The 21,037-nt window shown below is 50.9% G+C and overlaps 1 protein-coding gene across 1 annotated transcript in view; it reads left to right on the top strand.

Annotated features, from left to right (window-relative positions):
- The window catches only part of FBP1 (fructose-bisphosphatase 1), a 31,323-nt gene extending 11,806 nt beyond the window's left edge, over positions 1-19,517 (top strand). The window contains exons 2-7 of the mRNA XM_007969933.3: positions 6,985-7,147; positions 9,586-9,678; positions 12,507-12,647; positions 15,632-15,769; positions 16,998-17,117; positions 19,046-19,517. Coding sequence (XP_007968124.1) covers positions 6,985-7,147; positions 9,586-9,678; positions 12,507-12,647; positions 15,632-15,769; positions 16,998-17,117; positions 19,046-19,237 — 847 coding nt within the window. The 3' untranslated portion in view covers positions 19,238-19,517. The remainder of the gene's footprint in view (positions 1-6,984; positions 7,148-9,585; positions 9,679-12,506; positions 12,648-15,631; positions 15,770-16,997; positions 17,118-19,045) is intronic.
- Positions 19,518-21,037: the final 1,520 nt, after the last annotated feature.

Below are 21,037 nucleotides of genomic sequence, written 5' to 3'. Positions count from 1 at the left end.
CTCCTGGGTTCAGGCAATTCCTGTGCCTCGGCCTTCCAAGTAGCTGGGATTCCAGGCATGTGCCACCACACCTGGCTAATTTTTGTATTTTTAGTAGAGGTGGGGTTTGGCCATGTTGGCAAGCTGGTCTCAAACTCCTGGCCTCAAGTGATCCACCTACCTTGGCCTCCCAAACTGTTGGGATCACAGGCACGAGCCACTGTGTCTGGCCACCTCTGTGATAACTTTCTTTCGGAAAACATTTCCTTGGCGGATCGTCACTGGCTCCATCCAGATTGCCCTCCCTGCCCCTGCGTGATCAGCCCCGGCTGCTGCTGCTCCTTTTCTGGCAGCAGGGCTGGGGGCAGAGCGGGGCGGGGGGAAGGGAGCTAGGCCTGGAGGTTTACAGCTCGCTCAGTGCAGCCATGTCTTAGCCATTTCACTTGTTCCTCTCTCTCCTTTAATTGTGAGGCACGGTTGGCCTGGGGAAGGCCTTTTTGGACAGGGTCGTGTGATGGTTTCCCACATCCCTGCAGCCTCATTTGTGCCTTATCCCATCCCCAGAGAATGGCAAACTGGGTGATCTGGGAGGAGCCGGTGGTGGGTGCAAAGGCTCCAGTCGAGTCCCATAGAGGGTAGTTGGTGTCATCACCTCTGGTTCACAGCTGCCTCCTGGAAACGGCTTCCGAGGCAGGGTGGGCTTCTGGCTCCGCTGGGCTCTCCCGGAGCCCTCCTAGAACTTGAGGCGGGGGATGGCAGCTGCTGCGTTCGCTCGGGCTCAGGGCTGCCTCACCAGGAGCTGAGGCCCACACCTGCTGTTGACTCTAGGCAGCCCTCTCTAGGTAGTGATTGGAATACAGAGCGAATGCTCTTGTTTCTCTGTCCTTCAGGGCCTTTGAGGAATGATGACTGATCAGCAGGCAGATGTTTGTTATTTCTTTTTCTTTCTGAGGTGGAATTTAACTCTTTGTTGCCCAGACTGGAGTGCAGTGGCGTGATCTCGGCTCACTGCAACCTCTGCCTCCTGGGTTCAGGTGACTCCCCTGTCTCAGCCTCCCGAGCAGCTGGGATTACAGGCATCTGCCACCACTCCCGGCTAATTTTTTTTTTTTTTTTTTTTGATGGAGTTTTGCTCTTGTTGCCCAGGCTGGAGTGCAGTGGCGCGATCTCAGCTCACTGCAACGTCCACCTCCCGGGTTCAAGCGATTCTCCTGCCTCAGCCTCCTGAATAGCTGGGATTACAGGCATGCGCCACCATACCCAGCTAATTTTGTGTTTTTATTAGAGACAGGGTTTCTCCACGTTGGTCAGGCTGGTCTTGAACTCCCAACCTCAGGTGATCCACCTGCCTCAGCTTCCCAAAGCGCTGGGATTACAGGCGTGAGCCACTGTGATCGGCCAATTTTTGTATTTTTAGTAGAGATGGGATTTCACCATGTTGGCCAGGCTGGTGTCGAACTCCTGACCTCGGGTGATCCGCCCACCTTGGCCTCCCAAAGTGCTCGGATGACAGGCGAGAGCCACTGCGCCTGGCCGGACATTTATTATTTCTAAGGGGGCTTCTGAAAACTTATGGAGAAAATAAACTGCATGTGATCTTCAGCTGCCCACTCCCTGAGCATGTTTCTGAGGACTTTTCCTCTGTCAGGATCACAGAAGCCTTGCCTGCTTGCGACCTCATTGACCGTCGTAAACGCGTTACTCGGGGCATCTCAAGCCCTCTCAGGGTCCCCGAGGTGTGATGGGGGAGGCTCGATGGAGCCTGCGTCTGGTCCTGACTGCCCATCGTGACTGTGCAGCCCCGACAGTACCAAGCCAGGTGGTGTGACCAGCACAGGGTGCGGCCCGCGTAACGCACTGCGGCTCAGAGGAGACCCGGAGACATGAGGGACACCCCGACATTGTTGCTATCAACGTGGCGGCATAGTTGGCTGGCAGCCGGGGGAATCTGTTCTCCTGATCCACTCACTGTTTCTACCTTAGGATCCTTTTCCTGTGCTTTTCTGGAAGGTTTTCATAACGCCAGGATTAACCAGGAGAAGCCTTCCCACAAGATATCTTAGCAAAGTTATAAAGGATGTGAACATTGAGTTGGAGGGTCCAGAGTAATCTGTCTTCGTGTGTTCTTTTACACTTCGAAGACAACTGAGGACAGCTGGTGAAGCGTCCTTCTGCTGGAAGACGGGAGGGACCCTTACTGGGGGTAAAGAAACGGGCAGGAACCAGTTAACACATCGTCGCCACCCAGTGGTATCATGGAAACCTGAAGCAGGTGGAGCCCATTTCCTGCCGGGGTTTGGTGGACGCAGGCGGCCCCGTCAGTGCTGTGCTGAGGGTCCTGCATGGCTTGGTGGATGCGGGAGGCCCCATCCGTGCAGGTGGTGAGGCTCTGGTGTGGTTTGGTGGACACGGGCGGCCCCGTCAGTGCTGTGCTGAGGGCCCTGCATGGCTTGGTGGATGTGAGCGACCCTGACCATGCAGGTGCTGAGGACCCCGTGCCATGCATCCTTCCAGAGTGCTGTGTGGCCCCATAAGCCTCCTATCATGAACAGGGTGTACCATCCCTTCTATAGCCTTCGGCTTCTCTGTGTTGGTTCCTCTGTGTGCCAAGGATAGGAACCATCTGAGACTCTTGGAATGGCAGTGGGGAGGCCTGGCTGGTGGTCATGATTTGCCAAGTCTCCCACCCTGACACCGACTGTAACCTCTCGTAGGCCTGGGCATGATCTGGGGCAACAGAAGTTACTTCTCACTTTAATCTGGCCAACTGCTGAGTCTGCAAGCTCAGAAAATGCAGTCCAGCGCATCAGGAAATAGCCTACTTTCATTTAATCCCACAAAACAAGTCACGGTGCCTCTGTGTTTAGGACACGGTTACAGGATGACTTGTCTCTCCCTGGCTGGTGGGGCTGGCACGGGAGGGCTGCACGTCGGAGCCACCTCACAAGGACTTTCTCCCCCAGGTTTCCTCTCTGAATTTAGGTGCTTCCTGGATCCAGGCATCACAGGAAAAAGTCAGGCTTTACAAAATCACCTGTATAAATGTGCACATAGGACCCACTCCCTTCCATCTGGAAATATGTGAAAAATGAACTGACTGTTTGCTTTGGCTCAATTGCTAACACGCCGCTCTTCTCCGGAGTCGTTACTAGCTGACTTGTTTGGGCTCCTTTAGGGCTTTTTCATTTCCTCCCGTTATTTTTTTTTGTTTTTTTGAGACAGAGTTTCGCTCTTGTTGCCCAGGCTGGGGTGCAATGGCGAGATCTCGGCTCACCGCAACCTCCCGCTCCTGGGTTCAAGGGATTCTCCTGTCTCAGCCTCCCAAGTAGCTGGGATTATAGGCAAGTGCCATCACACCCAGCTGATTTTTCTACATTTAGTAGAGATAGGGCTTCACCATGTTGGTCAAGCTGGTCTTGAATTCCTGACCTCAGGTGATCCACCCGCCTCGGCCTTCCAAAGTGCTGGGATTACAGGTGTGAGCCACCGCGCCTGGCCCATTTCCTCTCCCATTCCTTTCTTTCTTTCTTTCTTTTTTGAGACCGAGTCTCGCTCTGTCGCCCAGGCTGGAGTACAGTGGCACCATCTCGGCTCACTGCAAGCTCCGCCTCCCGGGTTCACGCCATTCTCCTGCCTCAGTCTCCCGAGTAGCTGGGACTACAGGTGCCGCCACCACGCCCGGCTAATTTTTTGTATTTTTAGTAGAGACGGGGTTTCACTGTGTTAGCCAGGATGGTCTCGATCTCCTGACCTCGTGATCCACCCATCTTGGCTTCCCAAAGTGCTGGGATTACAGGCGTGAGCCACTGTGCCCAGCCTATTTCCTCCCATTCTTATGAAAAACATTCAAAATGCCATTCAGCTTGAATGCCCCCTTTGCAGTGAGATCTTCCTGACCCTCTAACCATGTACCCTCTCATCTCCCTCTCCTGTCACCTTGATTTGTTTTATGTCAGCGAGCACCTGTCACTCTCTGACGTATCTTTTTCATTGAAAATACTTAGTTCTTGTTTGTCTCACCCCAGTAGAATATACCCTCCATAAGGGTGGGATCTTATCTACCGTGTTCAGCTCCGTAACCCCAGCATCTCGAACGGTTCCCAGCGCACAGCAGGTCCCCAGTGAATATCTGTGGGACACGTGAGCACTCAGACAGCTGTCTAGGGAGCTTGTGAGTAAAAGAGACCATGGCCTGAGTGTTCCTGAGGGAAGTGCCTGAGCAGATGGGACTCGGACCAAAGCGTAATACAGGACTTTCCTTCCGCACCTGCCTCAGTGCCTCATCTGTGTCCGGTGCCTCATCTGTGTCCGGTGCCTTCGGGCCCTCTGCCCAGCCCTCCCAGCCCCTGAGCTGTCCTGTCGGGCTGCGCCTATTAGTGCTAAGCCTTTTGTGTATCTCATGTGATCCTCTGACAGCCGCATCAGGGCGGACCTCACTTCCCTCTTTGGACACATGCGAAAGGGAGGGAGGCTCAGAGAGGGCAGGGGAGCCTGGGAGCTGAGACCTGGACCTGGTCTCTGCCTTGAAGCCCTCCTTCTGGTCCATCAGTGCTATTTGCCCTCCAGAATCAGAAGTGACTTTGACAGTGGGCTGGGCATGGTGGCTCATGCCTGTAAATCCCAGCACTTTGGGAGGCTGAGGTGGGTGGATCACTTGAGGACGGGAGTTCGAGACTGGCCTGGCCAACATGGTGAAACCCTGTCTGTACTAAAAATACAAAAATCAGCTGGATGTGGTGGCTTACGGCTATAGTCCCAGCTACTCAGGAGGGTGAGGCCCGAACCTGGGAGGTGGAGGTTGCAGTGAGCCGAGATCACGCAAGTGCACATCAGCCTGGACGACAGAGTGGCACTGTCTCCAAAAAATAAAAAATAGAAATAACAATAATCATAAAGTGACTTTGACAGTGCAGCTTTCAGGCTGGGAAGGACGAGCACTGCCGCTAGTGGGGTCACCGAGGGAGCTGCATTTGAGCTGGTGGGTCCTGCCAAGTGCCTCTGGCCTCCCAGATTTTAGCGCCTTCTTTCTCCACAAGCCCCAGCCTCACAATTGGGGTGAGAAAAAGATTGTGTGGAAATAGAATCGAAAGCCCAGGGACACGGGGTTCAGCTCAAAGCTCCACAGACCTCTTGGTCTTTTACTCATGAAATAGGAGTAATGGGTGAAAGAAGCGGCAGGAGGAGGGCTAGTGGGATGAGACGCGCTTTGCAGGCTGGAAAGGGAATGATGCCAAGAGTGGCCAAAAGACGCTGACAGGTGGGCACGAGAAGACAGCCGGAGCTAGCTCCTGAGACAGTCAGGCTGGACCAGGCACATGAGTTTGGACGGTTTCTAGAAGGCGCTCAGTTTTGCCCAGCCAGACACAGTGAGTCATGTTTTGGGCAAATGTACTTGCAGGAGCTGAAGCAGCCACGACTGCTGGGTCGGGGAGCGTCAGTTCCCAGGCGAGCCAGGGCTGCTGGATCATGGATCAGGGAGCGCCGGTTCCCAGGCGAGCCTCGGCCGCTGGATCAGGGAGCGCCGGTTCCCAGGCGAGCCACGGCCACTGGGTCAGGGAGCATCGGTTCCCAGGCAAGCCTGGGCCGCTGGATAGGGGAGCATCAGTTCCCAGGCGAGTGCACGGGGAGTGTCGATTCCCAGGCGAGTGCACATCGCCATCCTGGCCAAGGGCGCGGGTGTGCCCTTAACACCCACTTTCAGTGGCTTGTTGGTGTCTTCAAAGACCCATCTTTTTCCCTTCCCACATCAAGGCTCTCTCGTTGCTGTGCATCCTTCCTGTGAGACGTCTCCCTCCTTTCTGTGTTCAGGGCAACCCCAGGCTCTGACAACCTGCCGCTTCTCTAAGTCTAACAAGCTAGGCTGCATGTGGACAAGCCACTGGATTCTGGGAATTCTACACTTACTGACTTGCAGGTAGCTTAAAAATAGTGAAAACTCCAGGATCCCTGCAACTTGCATGCCCTATAACTCCTGCCAGGGGCCCAGGGTGTCACCAGGAGAGCCCTGGCCTGGGAGTCATAGGCAGCATCTTGTCTCCACCCTGCCTTGTGGAGAAGCCCACAGGAGTCTTGGGGTCTGAGTTTTCTCCTCTATGAAATGATGCCTTGCTTCTTTTAGGGTCTTTTTAGTTATAAAGCCATAAACCCCTTGGCTTGGCTTGAAACTCAGGCTCCCCCCGACCCAGGCTTGCTGGGTCTCAGTATTGAGGAGTTTAACCCGTGTGTTTGGGCCAACACTGGTTCTTTCTGGGCAGAACCGAAAACCCCCCAAACGTTTTATGTAAAAAGCGCGGACACACGTACTGCAATAAACAGATACCCACGGTATCTGCAGTATTAAAAATGTTCTTGGGGGAGTATGGTTGAGGAAAAAATGTTCTAAAAAGCTCCCTAGGGGAACCACAATGAAAACAAGAAACATCGATTTAACCACAAAAGTGTGCAGGGCACCATGACCGGTTCGAGGTGAAGAGGTGGGTGGTAGCATCTCCTCCTCTCTAGGGTCTGTCCAGAGGCACCACCGCCCTTCCTGCCTCGTTCTCCTAAGCTGTGTGTCCTCCTTCCTTTCTTCTAAATCCTTTTTTAAAATTTTTATTATACTTTAAGTTCCGGGATACATGTGCAGAATGCACAGGTCTGTTGCACAGGTCTACACGTGCCACGTGGTTTCCTGCACCGATCAACCCGTCATCTACATTAGGTATTTCTCCTAATGCTCTCCCTCCCCTAGTTCCCAACTCCCTGACAGGCCCCGGTGTGTGATGTTCCCCTCCCTGTGTCTGTGTGCTCTCGTTGTTCACCTCCCGCTTATGAGTGAGAACAGGCGGTGTCTGGTTTTCTGTTCCTGTGTTAGTTTGCTGAGAATGATGGTTTCCAGTGTCCCTGGAAAGGACATGAACCCTTTCTTCTAAATCTTACCGAACACTCACTTTCGGTGGGTTTATGGACACATCCACATACGCTGGTGGTCATGGCTTATTTTTTTGTGACTTTTGTTCCCTGAAGCTATGGCATTGCTGGTTCTACCAACGTGACAGGTGATCAAGTTAAGAAGCTGGACGTCCTCTCCAACGACCTGGTTATGAACATGTTGAAGTCATCCTTTGCTACGTGTGTTCTCGTGTCAGAAGAAGATAAACACGCCATCATAGTGGAACCAGAGAAAAGGGTGGGTCCGTACTGCCACCATTGAGGTTTTAAGGCAGCTGGTTTTCTTCCCAGCTTCGTAACTGACTCCACTTGTTTAGCGGAGTTGGGTTCCGGGAGTCCCTCTAGATCCCTCCCGCAGTCTTTCCACAGCTTCCACCTCATTGCTGCCATCTCTCGAACCCTCCCTGCACCACTGTGCAGATCAGTGCTGTGGTTCATGCTGCCCTCTCTCCAGTGGACTCCCATGAACTCATCTCCATTTCTAACTTTCTATTGCCATGTTTAATGCTCTTCAAACCCTGGCTTCTGTTGGCCATCTCTTAGTACATCCCCATCCACCAGATTCCTGACCGTCACACTGACCCTCCTGTTGGCCCGGACTGCTGGAAACTTCCACCCCTGATGCGTGCATTGGAGTCCCTGGTGGTCGGTCTCGGCTTCTTCTTCTTCTTCTTCCTTTTTTTTTTTTTTTTTTTTTTTTTTTAGACAGTGTTTTGCTCTTGTTGCCCAGGCTGGAGTACAGTGGCGTGATCTCAGCTCACTGCAACCTCTGCCTCCTGGGTTCAAGCGATTCTTCTGCCTCAGCCTCCTGAGTAGCTGGAATTACAGGTTCCCGCCACCACACCCGGCTAATTTTTGTATTTTTAGTAGAGACGAGGTTTCACCATGTTGGCCAGGCTGGTCTTGAACTCCTGACCTCACCTTGGCCTCCCAAAGTGCTGGGATTACAGGTGTGAGCCACCGCACCTGGCCTTGTCTCTCATTTTTGAGAGCAGAAAATGAATCTTATTTGTCTCTGTGTCCCAGTGTCTAGTGCAATGCCTGGCACATTGGAGGGCCTCGACAACAAATGACTGTTGAAAAAGATTGTTAAATGAAAGAGTATTCCCAGCTTTTACAAAACAACAATTGTAATTAAAAAACAAAACTTTTGAGATTAGCAGCACAGTTATATGGGCTTACTGTCTTTCTCAGCTTGAGAGGAACTGGGAACATGAAGGAGTAGAATTAGGAAAAAACAACGAGAAGATGAAGAGGCTGCCCATCCTCACCCTGTTAAGAGGGCCGGAGCCACATCTGATGAAGTTGTTTTTCATCATTCCTAATAGCCCTCCATGCTAGACTTGAAGTTCATGTTTTTCTCAGCTGGGCCTTTCAAGGTCTTTGGCAGCTTCAGGCATGTAGCTTAGATGTGTTGTTTAATATTCTCCATCACTCACGCTGGACTTCTCTGTCTACCATGGGCCTTCGTGACAGGCAGGTTCCTGTGTTCCGGTTCCAGTTCCTCCTGCATTAGTGAGGGAGGTCTGTGAAGAGCAAGAGGGCAGGGAATCACGTGAATCTGCTACAGACATTTAAAAACCACACTGGAAAGTGGCTAATTTGGAGATGGAAAACTCCCAGGGGTGTGCTGGTAAACTGGGTCTCAAAGCAAACAAACAAGTCTCTGATACGTCCCCTTGCCTCTGTCAATGGTGTGAATACTCTCCCACCGTCGATTTTAAGCTACCAATGTGACGTCACTGAAGGCAGAGCTGGGAAGAGATGTGCACGGTTAGCTCCTGAGAGCCGATACCAGCCAGCTCCTGCACACTACTGAAAATCCCACTCAAAGCAGGAATCTGCAGGAGTCCCACTACCACTGCCAGTTATCTCCTTTGGGAATTACACTAGAAATTTGTTTTGTTTAGTTTTGTTTTTAGAGACAGGGCCTCACTCTGTCACCAGACTGGAGTGCACAATTGTGGCTCACTGCAGCCTCGAACTCCTGGGCTCACATGATACCTCCTGCCTCAGCCTCCTGAGTAGCTGGGACTACAGATGTTCAGCATCATGCCCAGCTAATTGAACTTTTTCTTTTTTTAACAGAAGGAGTCTATGTTGCCCAGGCTGGTCTCAAACTCCTGGGCTCAAGTAATCCTCCCGTCTTAGCCTCCTAAAGTGCTAGGATTAGGCATGGGCCACTGTGCCCAGCCAGGATATTTTTGAAAACTCTATGCATCCCAACCTCAAGGGGCATCTGTAAGACCTCCATGAGAAGTTTCTTACAGATCTCAACTCTAGCGAAGTCTCTGATTCACCTAAGGAATTACTTTTTCCTTTACGAATAAAGGAAAATGAGTGACTAGCCTTGCTTTTCTTTTTCCTTTGGCTGCCAGGAAACTCAATGCAAAGTTATGATTTGACTATATCAACGGCGTAGGAAATCATGACTTATCTGTATTCCATTCCCTTCATCCGCACCTCCTAAGTGGTGTTTTCTCTGTTTAATCGTCGTGTGTGTGTGTATCCGTGCATTCTCTATGCCATTTCATACCTTCCATGACAGAGTATAAATAAATAAGACCCACATTTTTTGAACTTTCCTCTGAATTCCCATTCTTACTCCCTAATGTATACTCCTTAGTGTATCTTGCTACAACATTTTAAGGTTGTGTTTCTTTTTTCTGTGCTCAGGGTAAATATGTGGTCTGTTTTGATCCCCTTGATGGATCTTCCAACATCGATTGCCTTGTGTCCATTGGAACCATTTTTGGCATCTATAGAAAGGTAAAACGTGGTATCTGCAGCACTTGGTTTGGGGACAAAAGCTAAGATGGAGCATCCAGTCCTATTTCCCTGTGGCAGAGCAGCCGGAGTGGAGAGCATGAGACTCCGCGAGGCTGAAGTAGCCTCTGTCCCAAGTTCTGAGCTTTTCAGCAGTAATTGCATGACGAAGACCCACTAGGTTGTTGAAAGAAAATATAGGGTAAAATATGGGTGGGAAGAGAAGGATATTTCACTCTTTTTACTATATCTTACTTTTTAGGATAGAAAATGAGATTTTAAAAAAGGAGGCAGTAGAGGGTGAGTATAGTGATGACACGATGTGAACTGAGAGTTGAGAGCGTGTGACAACCATAGAGATTATTTAGGTCAAAAGTGTCCTTTAAGTCCCCCAGTCAATGGTCCCAGGCTGAGTCCAGCCTGTGGCCTAATGTGTACAGCCTGTGAACAAAGAATAACCATTTTGCATTTTTAAATAGTTGAAAAAAAACTAAAGAACAATGTTTCATGATCCATTTTAAGTTTTACTCTCCACAAACGAAGCTTTAATTGGCATTTGGTCACATTCATTTGTTCACGTTGCTGCCGTTGGCTGATTCTCCGCTACACGTCAAAGTTGTGTGGTTATGACAGAGACTGTATGGCCCATAAAACTGAAAACATTCACTGTCTGTCTGTAGCAAAAGTTTCCTCAGCTCTAAGTCGTAGAAAGCACACTGCACGGGACGAGAACCCAGCCCTGCCCCGGGTCTCCTAACACCTGACTCGGGCAGTCACCCTCCTCCAGAGCTGCTTTTTCTGAGAGAGAGGAGAGGGGAGGGGAGGGGAGGGGAGGGGAGGGGAGGGGAGGGGAGGGAGAGGTGCTCAATTATACAGATAAGTGAAAATTAGAATGAAAACCCATCCACCCAGCAGGAAACATGATAAAATCCAAGGTACATCCTCTTAGCTTTAGCTCTTGTTTTGTTTATTTTATTTATTTTTTATTTTTATTTTATTTTATTTTTTTTTTTTGAGACGGAGTCTTGCTCTGTCGCCCGGGCTGGAGTGCAGTGGCCGGATCTCAGCTCACTGCAAGCTCAGCCTCCCGGGTTCCCGCCATTCTCCTGCCTCAGCCTCCCGAGGAGCTGGGATTACAGGCGCCGCCACCTCGCCCGGCTAATTTTTTGTGTTTTTTAGTAGAGACGGGGTTTCACCATGTTAGCCAGGATGGTCTCGATTTCCTGACCTCATGATCCGCCCGTCTCGGCCTCCCAAAGTGCTGGGATTACAGGCTTGAGCCACCGCACCCGGCCCTTTATTTTCTCTCTCTCTTTTTTTTTTTTTTTTTTTTTGAGACGGAGTCTCGCTCTGTTGCCCAGGCTAGAGTGCAGTGGCTGGATCTCAGCTCACTGCAAGCTCCACCTCCCGGGTTTATGCCATTCTCCTGCCTCAGCCTCCCGAGTAGCTGGGACTACAGGCGCTCTCGCCCGGCTAGATTTTTGTATTTTTTAGTAGAGACGGGGTTTCACCGTGTTAGCCAGGATGGTCTCGATCTCTTGACCTCGTGATCCGCCCGTCTCGGCCTCCCAAAGTGCTGGGATTACAGGCTTGAGCCACCACGCCCAGCCTCTCTTTTTTTTTTGAGACAAGGTCTCACTCTGTTGCCCAGGCTGAGAGCAGTGGTGCCATCATGGCTCACTGCAGCCTCACTTTCCCTGGCTGAAGCCATCCTCCTACCTCAGCCTCCTGAGTGACTGGGACTACAGGTGTGCACCACCACGCCTGGCTAATTTTTGTATTTTCTGTTCTGGCCGGTCATGAGGTCAGGAGATAGAGACCATCCTGGCTAACATGGTGAAACCCTGTCTTTACTAAAAACACAAAAAATTAGCTGGGCGAGGTGGCGGCGCCTGTAGTCCCAACTACTCAGGAGGCTGAGGCAGGAGAATGGCATGAACTCGAGAGGCGGAGCTTGCAGTGAGCCGAGATCTGGCCACTGCACTCCAGCCTGGGTGACAGAGCGAGACTCCATGTCAAAAAAAAGAAGAAAATCATTAATAGTAAGAAATCAGTGGTTAAGAGCTGTGTCCTTAAGGGGTTCCCTTCCCTAGTGTTAGAAAAACTCTGGACCACATGACCCAGTCGGCTGTGTTTTTAATGAAAAAATGGATTACAGCACATGTCACGTTCTAAGAGTAGGTATTATTTTGGTAACTTTTTGGTGTGTGTGGCGGCGGGGGGCACTGGTTTGTGATGTAAAATGTGCTTCTTCCTGTGCATCACGGTTAACACATTGGACAGCATCTGCTCTACCCCGTAATGACTCTGGGGAGAGATTCTGAGTTCCTGCATTTCTGAGAATTTCCCTGACGTGTGAGGGACATAGACCACACGCTCAGCAGGGTATGGGCTGCGGCGGCAAGAGCTCACAAAACCGATTTCCTCCCCAGACTGGCTGCCCTGCAGCCCAGTGTTAGTTTGTGTAAATAAAGATGGAGCCGGCAGGTGAAAGAGATGGACGCCGTAATAAAATTGCATTAGTGGGAGCTGGCAAGGAGCCACGCTCTTTTTTGGAACTGATAGTGGAGAGATGAGGGAATGTCACATTAGAAAGACCGGAGGAGGGCCCTGATGGAAAGAGGGATCCAGATGCAGGAAGTCTGGGTTCTGGGGGGAGGCTGCCGTGGTCATCTAATCAGGATATTGCTGACGTGTAGGGAAGGCCGCTCAGGGAAGATGCCCTATTTCATCAGAAGAGCACCTTGAGAATGCCTCCTGTTGATGGTTGAACTGTAAAAAAGAATCACAAAGCAAAACAAAAACATTCTTTGATTTCTTTCTTGCTCTAGAAATCAACTGATGAGCCTTCCGAAAAGGATGCTCTGCAGCCAGGCCGGAACCTGGTGGCGGCCGGCTACGCGCTGTACGGCAGTGCCACCATGCTGGTCCTTGCCATGGACTGTGGGGTCAACTGCTTCATGCTGGACCCGGTGAGAGGCCTCACAGGAGGCTGGGGGCTTGGCTGGTGTCTGTGAGCAAATGAATGCTATGCGTGGGGGCTGAGCAGGGGTATGTGGAGGTGGGAGATGACGCCCATTTAGGGACAGAGATGATGATGTGTGGTGGGAAGGGGGCAGGAGACCGAGGGACAGTGTATGCCTCCCGAGCAGACTGTGGAGGTGAGAAGTGGCATCTCAGAGCACAGGAGGGGGCCTTTGTTCCAATGTGAGTTCCTCAGAGCAGCTGTTACTCAAATGACCCAAATGCTTCGAGTCCCGGCAGGCCACAGGGATGATGAAGTGTGCTGGGGAAGGAGGGCTGGTGGGGGGCAAGGGTGGAACTGGGGTGAACTGAAGATTTCCAGCAATTACAATCGGGAAGAGGGGGCCCACCCTGCCAAGGCTTCTAACGGTTCAAGAAACACTGGATTGTAAAAAACATGATGTTTCTACATGTGTGCAACACTGTACTGCCAACTAAAATGCATTTATGGACTGGATAGGGCTGTAGATATTCCATTTCTAGCTTTTCTACTTTAGTCACCAAAAGGCTGTTTTCCTGAGATGAATGGGTGTGCCAACTGAAGCAGTGGACGGCATTGTTTCTTCAAAAATAGCTTCCACATTTATTTGTGTACATTTACACAAACCTTCAGTTAACTGGTGTAGTCTTTCTTCCCTTCCTTCCTTCCTTCCTTCCTTCCTTCCTTCCTTCCTTCCTTCCTTCCTTCCTTTCTTTCTTTTCTTTCTTTCTCAGAGTCTTGCCCTGTTGCCCAGGCTGGAGTGCAGTGGTGCGATGTCAGCTCACTGCAAGCTCTGCCTCCTGGGTTCAAGCCTCAGGATTCTCCTGCCTCAGCCTCCTGAGTAGCTGGGACTACAGGCGCCGCCAACACACTTGTATTCTTAGTAGAGACGGGGTTTTGCCATGTTGGTCAGGCTGGTCTCGAACTCCTAACCTCAGGTGATCTACCCACCTCAGCCTCTCAAAGTGCTGGGATTACAGATGTGAGCCACTATGCCTGGCCAACTTTTTTAACTTTTGGAGATATCTTCCTATGATATTAGTGAACTGTGTATAAAGTGCTTTTTGCTGGCAAACTGAACCCCAGGAACAGACAGGGAGTGGGAACCCTCTGTGGGAGACAGGCTGCTGGAGGTGAGGCCGGGTCTGTGTGTGGCGGGAAGGGCTAACTCAACACAGGCTGCCTTTGTCCCAGGCCGTCAGGAAAGTGGACTTTCACCTCCTTGGCAGCATGGACACTTAACAAATAAACGAGGGTAGGGTAATAGCACTAGTTCAAGTCTCTGAATGTGGTGACCTGGGTAGGGGTGGGGTGGGGGGGTTAGTGGCAGAACCAGAGCAAAGTTCCCCCTGAGCCCAGGATGCAGTTTCGGGCCCCACTGATGTTTGCTGGCTGTGACTTGCCAGGCCCTGGCTCTGCTTCCCATTCTTCGCTGCCTTCTCTTGTTACCTTTGAGTTGGTGGAAGCAGAGAAAACATTAAATCTCTTCTTGTTTCCAGATTGCAGGCCAGCATCTCTGTAGGGAAGTTTCTGTGTGTTTGACAGTCTTTTGCCCTCCTCAGTCCTAAATGTCTGGAAGCGCAATGCAGACCTGCTGAGATTTGATTCTAGCCCTTCTGCCTGCTGTGCCTGACGGGGGCTGAGCCTCCCACCAGGGAGATGCTAAGTGCTTCCTCTTTGTTTAGGCTTGCTGCAAAGCCAGGCTGATGGTTTCTGCTGAAACCACTGACCCAGCTGTACCTGGGTTTCTAGTGGCTTTAAGTTTCTGGGAGCTTTTATGCTTCGTCTCCATACACAGACTTCCCTCCTTTGCACCGTGGACAGTCTGGCTGGGCCCTGCACGCTGCACCCAGCATCTGTTGTGAGATGGCTTGCTTTTCTATACAGCTTTTTGAAAGACATTTATTTTTCTACCAATGATAAAAGAATATTCCGGTATATTCGTGGCCAAAAATTTTGAAAATATTAAAAAAGGCATAAAAGAAAGAAAGAAGAATCACTTCCAATGACTCCTTTCAGTGACCACTGTGAATTCTCCCCTCCCTCCCTCCCTGTCTGTCTGGTTTCCACGTACTCCATGTGGGTAGGAACCAGTTTCGGCTGTGGGAATAAATGGCTAGGCAGAGGGGTGTTGGTGGCCTTTTTTCTTTTTCAACCCTTGTGTCAATGTCAAGCCCGTTCTGAGTGGGTAGAGCCTCTGTCACCCTCTTGCCAAAAACACACAGGAACCCATAGAAATCCTCAGCCTGGAGCAATAGGACTCTGCAGCACTTTCCCCCAAATTCAGATCTCCTCTGAAGAGCCTAAAGCTTAAAGGCATAAGCTTAACCCTGGGCTGCGTGGGAGGAGGCGGTCTGAGAAAAAGTTCGCACACCAGTGAGCAAAGGCATCGGAAGTCACGTGTGCCAGGCTCCAAACTCAGGGTTCCGCTTTGTTCTGTAACAGCGCCCAGAAAGGAGAACTCCCATCAGGACAGAAATGTAAAGCCGAGAACAGCACTGAGCACTTGGGTGTTACCCAGGGACTGATCCCGCAGTGGCCGTCTCTCCCGAGAGCCCACCAGTGCTTTTTTTCTGTTTGGTAAAGCCATACACATCTTATATTGCTTTGGACACATGATTCTTTCTTTCTTGCAGGCTTTAGCAGTCTGCTTTCCCTCTTTTTGTGTGGTTTCTTGTTTTACTGAAATCATTTGCAAACAAAGTTGAAAGTCTCCGTTATCACCCTGACGGCTTCTGCAGCATCCTCTTGCCTCCCCTGCCCCATTCACAGCTCCCAGAGAGTCTGGCAGGTGTCGTGGGGCCCCAGGATGAGCGGTGCCCGTGGGCCACGACCCCAGCCCAGCGTAGCCCAGCGTAGCCCAGCGTAGCCCAGCCCATCGCTCGCCTCATCCAGGCCTGGGGGACACGATGTGCTCATCATCTCTCCACCATTCCTTCCTTGTCTCAAAAGGCCATCGGGGAGTTCATTTTGGTGGACAAAGACGTGAAGATCAAAAAGAAAGGTAAAATCTACAGCCTTAACGAGGGCTACGCCAAGGACTTTGACCCTGCTGTCACTGAGTACATCCAGAGGAAGAAGTTCCCCCCAGTAAGTGAGAGCCGGGGAGGGGGCAGGGTCTGGGCCGGTGGCACCAGGGCCATTATGGAGGCAGGGGCATCCCCCGGAGATGACAGGGATCTTTGGGATCGAGGACCTTGGACCTCACGTGGGGCTCCTGGGTGGTGTGGAAATCTGTTGGTGGATGATGTACCTTAAAGGTGAAAGGAAGCAGGGATGGAGTGGACTGGGTCCGTCTACACTGAGCCCACGACGAAGGCCTCACCTCAGTACTGGGGACTGGAATTCTCACCCTGTGACATCAAAAGTCAGTCTCCATTTCAGCCTTCGCTGCTTTCTCTTGGCAGAAGAAAATTAGGATAATAAAGTTAACCACATGAATGAATTCAGGGCAGTCAAACAGCTTCCCTTCTGGGGTCCATGGTCCCGGATGGTATGAAATGTGGTTCCCCCACTCAAATGCCCACCAAGGGGTATCTGCCCCCGCTAGGCCGGCCCGAGGCGCGTCTATCCGTCATCTCGAGACCGAGAGTGCTCATCATGGCATCTCCCTAAAGAGGTTACAAGCTAGTGAATACGAAGAGAAGAAACAGCTGAGTGTGGAGCTTGCTCTATGTCGAATATCTGATTTTGTCCTTTCTTTGTTTAAAAGCCATTGATGGCTGCTGTTTGCTAGAGATGAAGCTCAAATGTTTGCAGGGCATTCAGGGAGCCTCAGATCTGCTCCAGGCTCTCTCTCCAGCTTACTCATCTCTCCTTTCACCTTATCCTGGATTCCTCTCCTGCCCCCAGCCTCCGCACAGGCACACCCGAGTCCCACGGGCCCCTCCTCCAGGCCCGTTTCCCTCTCTACATTGCTAAGAAGACGCTGGTGCAGTTTCCTCTCCTGTAAATTACACGCTGCCTCCCACCCCTGCCCAGTTCCTTAGCTTGGTAACAAACTTCCTCAGCCTTTGAGGTGTTACTAAATGGCACAGGTTTTGTAATGCCTGCCTCAGCCCCATGGCCAGTACCAGCCAGACCCTCGCTGGGGCTTCGGTGGTAATCTGACCTCCTGGGAGATGGTGAGACGCTGTCTCCGTTTTTCCATTTTCTATTTATTGGGAACAGGATTCGAATCCATTTTTTAGCACAGCCCCAAGTACATACCTTGTACGTGCTTGGTGAATGGATGTGGAATCAAAGAAACTCAGGGACACAAAGAAAACTCTCTGTGTTATTTGCTGCAGCCCTAATTCTTGCTGGTCTTAACTTGCAGGATAACTCAGCCCCCTATGGGGCCCGGTACGTGGGCTCCATGGTGGCCGATGTCCACCGCACTCTGGTCTACGGAGGGATATTTCTGTACCCCGCTAACAAGAAGAGCCCCAGCGGAAAGGTAAGGGTGTCCTCTGGAGCGGGAGTGAGGAGCACTTGCAGCCCACACGATTTGGTTTAGGAAGAAGAGAGTTTTGCGAGCTGTTACGCTCCATGCTACGTTGCTACGTGTGTCTGTGGCATATTCTTTTGTGGATTAAAGGTAAAGCCGGATGATATCAACTAAAGATAAAAATAGTCTCTTGAGAGCCCGTCCAGTGCTATGGCAAAAGAGAATGAATGGTCCGGACGAGGACTGAAGGGCTTCCAGTGGATACATGGGTTGGCTGGGGCAAAGTGAATTCCATTCATAAAGTGAAATGAAGCAACCCAGCCTCACTTCCAAGGCAGCGGATCAAATGTGTATCCCCAATAGAAGGTGTGAAAGGTGTGAGACAGGTCACTAGTGAGTCAGCATCCGCTACTGGGAAAATGATACCTTTTAGGGAAAGAATCTCTGGGGAAGCCTAGCGCTTTCAGGTGAGCCGTCACCACCGACTCACTAGTCCAAGCCCACGGCGTTCCCAGCAGGCTGCAGGGTGGCTGTGCTCCCCGTGCTCACTCAGAGCCGCCCTGCTTTCCTTGTGCTCCCCGTGCTCACTCAGAGCCACCGTGCTTTCCTTGTGCTCCCCGTGCTCACTCAGAGCCGCCCAGCTTTCCTTCTGCCAGGGTGACAGTGTGCTTCCTTCCCAAGTATTGTGTCCTTCCTATGTTTTCCCAGCGGACAGATGGCTTTTTAGACAGAGTCTTACTCGTCACCCAAGCTGGAGTACAGTGGCGTGATCTCGGTCCACTGCAACTTCCGCCTCCTGGGTTCAAGTGATTGTCCTGCCTCAGCATTCTGAGTAGCTGAGATTACAGGTGCCTGCCACCATGCCCAACTAATTTTTATATTTTTAGTAGAGATGAGGTTTCACCATGTTGGCCAGGCTGGTCCTGAACTTCTGACCTCAAGCGATCCACCCGCCTCAGCCTCCCAAAGTGCTGGGATTATAGGCATGAGCCACCATGCGTGGCTGCCCTTTTTTTTTTTTTCTTTTAATGCAAGAGGAGAACAGGAACAACAGGCCCCTTAAACTAGTTGGAAACCTGTGTATTTGGATGTATTTGGGTCTGTTTGTAGCATGTGGTATCCAGAGTGAAGGCATTTCTCTTTACTGGAACCATCATCCAGCCGTAGCTGCCTCGGGCATCTCACCGTGTGTGGTTAGCCTGCTTTCCAGCACTTTCCTCTGAAGTCCCCCGAATTGCTCCTGAACACAAATACTGAGGCTCCTTTTTTTTTGGTTTTTCAAAACTAGCCATGACACCTATGAGGAACTAGAGTCGGGAAACACCTGCGGAAAGCGGTCGCTCAGTAGGCAGGCGGCATGAAAAGGCAAACGATAAAAAAGTTAATATTTAAAAGCCAATGCCAAGACGTATAATACACCGAATTCCAACCCAAAAGCCTTCGGAGAATCGTAAAAGGAATGCACACAGAGCTGCAAACAATATCACAGTGTTTGGAGGGGCCGGTCTGCTCTCCAGATGTCTGCGGCCACACACCACCGTGGATTTTTTCAGTGCTTTTAGAGTAGGCGAAGCTCCGTCCAACACACACAGAATCACTCATTAAGTCCCGTTTCCATGCTATAAAGAGAAGGTAATGATCCCTTCTGCCAAACTGTCCTTCTGTCCAGTATGCAGGTGGTCTGTCTCACATGTGCGTCAGGTAATCTGTTCCTGGCACTGGCTTGATGAATGGTTGAATTTAACCACATGGTTAATGTTTTGTCTCAGACACAACCCGGGGTGGGAGGAAACTTGTACAACCTCACAGGAAGGAAAAATACAGTGTTCGTTCCCTTGGAAACTCCCACCAGCTCTGCACGGTTTGCTGCAGAAGAGTCTCTTTTTCATGCAATACTTTCTGACACGAGGAGGCCGCTCCCCGGTCTTGTCTTCCAGCTGCGACTGCTGTACGAATGCAACCCCATGGCCTACGTCATGGAGAAGGCCGGGGGAATGGCCACCACCGGGAAGGAGGCCGTGCTGGACGTTGTTCCCACAGACATTCACCAGAGGGCGCCGGTGATCTTGGGGTCCCCCGACGACGTGCTTGAGTTCCTGGAGGTGTCTAAGCAGCACTCTGCCCAGTGAGCACCTGTCCTGCCTGCGTCCCGGAGAACTGCCTCTGCCTGGACCTGTTGTCCCACACGGCAGTGCCCGACCTGCTGTGTCCCACACGGCAGCGCCCGACCTGCTGTGTCCCTTACATTCCTAGAGAGCAGAAATAAAACGCACGGCTGTTTCCACCGTCAGACGCTGTGGAATGCCTGGCCCTCCCTAACCAAATGCTGTCTCCGAAACGCCACTGGTGGCAAGATGCAGTTTGAGTGGATGGAGGAGAAATAAACTTATCCCTCCCTAAAAAAAAGCCTCTGTTGCTTTGTGTCAAATAATAATGATGATGATGATAATAACTGCTGATGCGTATAACATTAGATAACTCGTTTAATCTTCACAAGAACCCAATGAATCAGATACTCTGAATAGGCCATTTTATGATGACACAGTGGACGAGGAGAGGTGAAGTAATTGGCTCACGGCTTCCAGCCGATGCGTGGCAGAGCCAAGGACCTGAGTGCAGGCAGCCTGGCCACTCCTACGGCTTCTCCTACGTGTCGTCCCATTCCGGCCTGGCCCATCGTTCCTCAGCCTTGTTCAGGATTGCAGCCGAGTAACCATGCGGCCTGAACGTGGCGGCTCACGCCCTCCTCGAAATGGGGGAGCTAGTGGCTGAATGGTGGTACCTGGCCTCCCGAGCACGGATGGAACCATCTGAATCGCACGTGAAGGTTTACTTGTTACCCAGTGGCGATTTTTCTATAAAAGCACAGCACTTTACAACTCACAAAGCCTAATAGTTCCTACAGTCTAGTTACCATAAGAAGAAAAATTCACTACAAGAACTGGGTTTAAGGAAATGCAATTTGTCCCAAGCAAGCAGGCTTCTCACTAAACTCTCTGCAGAAACAGGTTCTCCCTCCACTAACCCTGATCTTAGTGGATCCGAGTTCCAGATCGTGGCAAGCTCTGTCAGGCGCTAAGTAACACCTGTGGCCCTCCTTGGGCTCTAGATACAAATGGATCTATCCATATAATTCCACTTGGGAACTGAAAACAGGTGTCTGTGTGAATCCTGTTTCTTCCCCTCCAAACACTCCCCATTCATTTCACATTTTCCCAGCAGGAAACTGTGATCTTGAGCACTGGATCTACTTCTGTCCACTGACCAGACCCAAAGCCAGTGTTTCCCACTCCAGCTGGGGCTGCCTCTGGGGAGGGTCCCTGATGCACAGGGCCCCTTCTGAGTTCTAAACTTCTTGTAGCTCAGCTGGCATCTGGTTCTCAAAGCATGAAGGGAGAGATGTGGTCTGGGAGCCTTTTCCTGATATATATCAGGAAAAAATATATATTTTTTCCTGAAATACATATATATATATATACACACATCATATATACACACACACATCATATATATATATATATATATATATATATATTTATATATATATTTATTTTGAGATGGAGTCTCGCTCTGTCGCCCAGGCTAGAATGCAGTGGCTACAACCTCTCCCTCCCAGGTTCAAGTGATTCTCCTGGCCCAGCCTCCAGAGTAGCTGGGATTACAGGCGTGCACCACCATGCCAGGCTAATTTTTATATTTTTAATAGAGATGGTGTTTCACCATGTTGGCCAGGCTGGTCTCAAACTCCTGACCTCAAGTGATCCACCTGCCTCGGCCTCCCACAGTGCTGGGATTACAGGCTGAGCCACTGTGCCCAACCCTTTTTCTGCTCTTGAGACGGCACCCCACACCCCATTGCTGTTTCCTTACAGCCCTCTTAGAGGTTCCACAGCCTTTCTCCCCAGTTAGGGCCATACTCGACCCGAAAG

This window comes from Chlorocebus sabaeus, chromosome 12 (assembly GCF_047675955.1).
Source record: "Chlorocebus sabaeus isolate Y175 chromosome 12, mChlSab1.0.hap1, whole genome shotgun sequence".
Lineage (NCBI taxonomy): Eukaryota > Metazoa > Chordata > Mammalia > Primates > Cercopithecidae > Chlorocebus > Chlorocebus sabaeus.
This window is presented reverse-complemented; position numbering and strand designations above follow the sequence as displayed.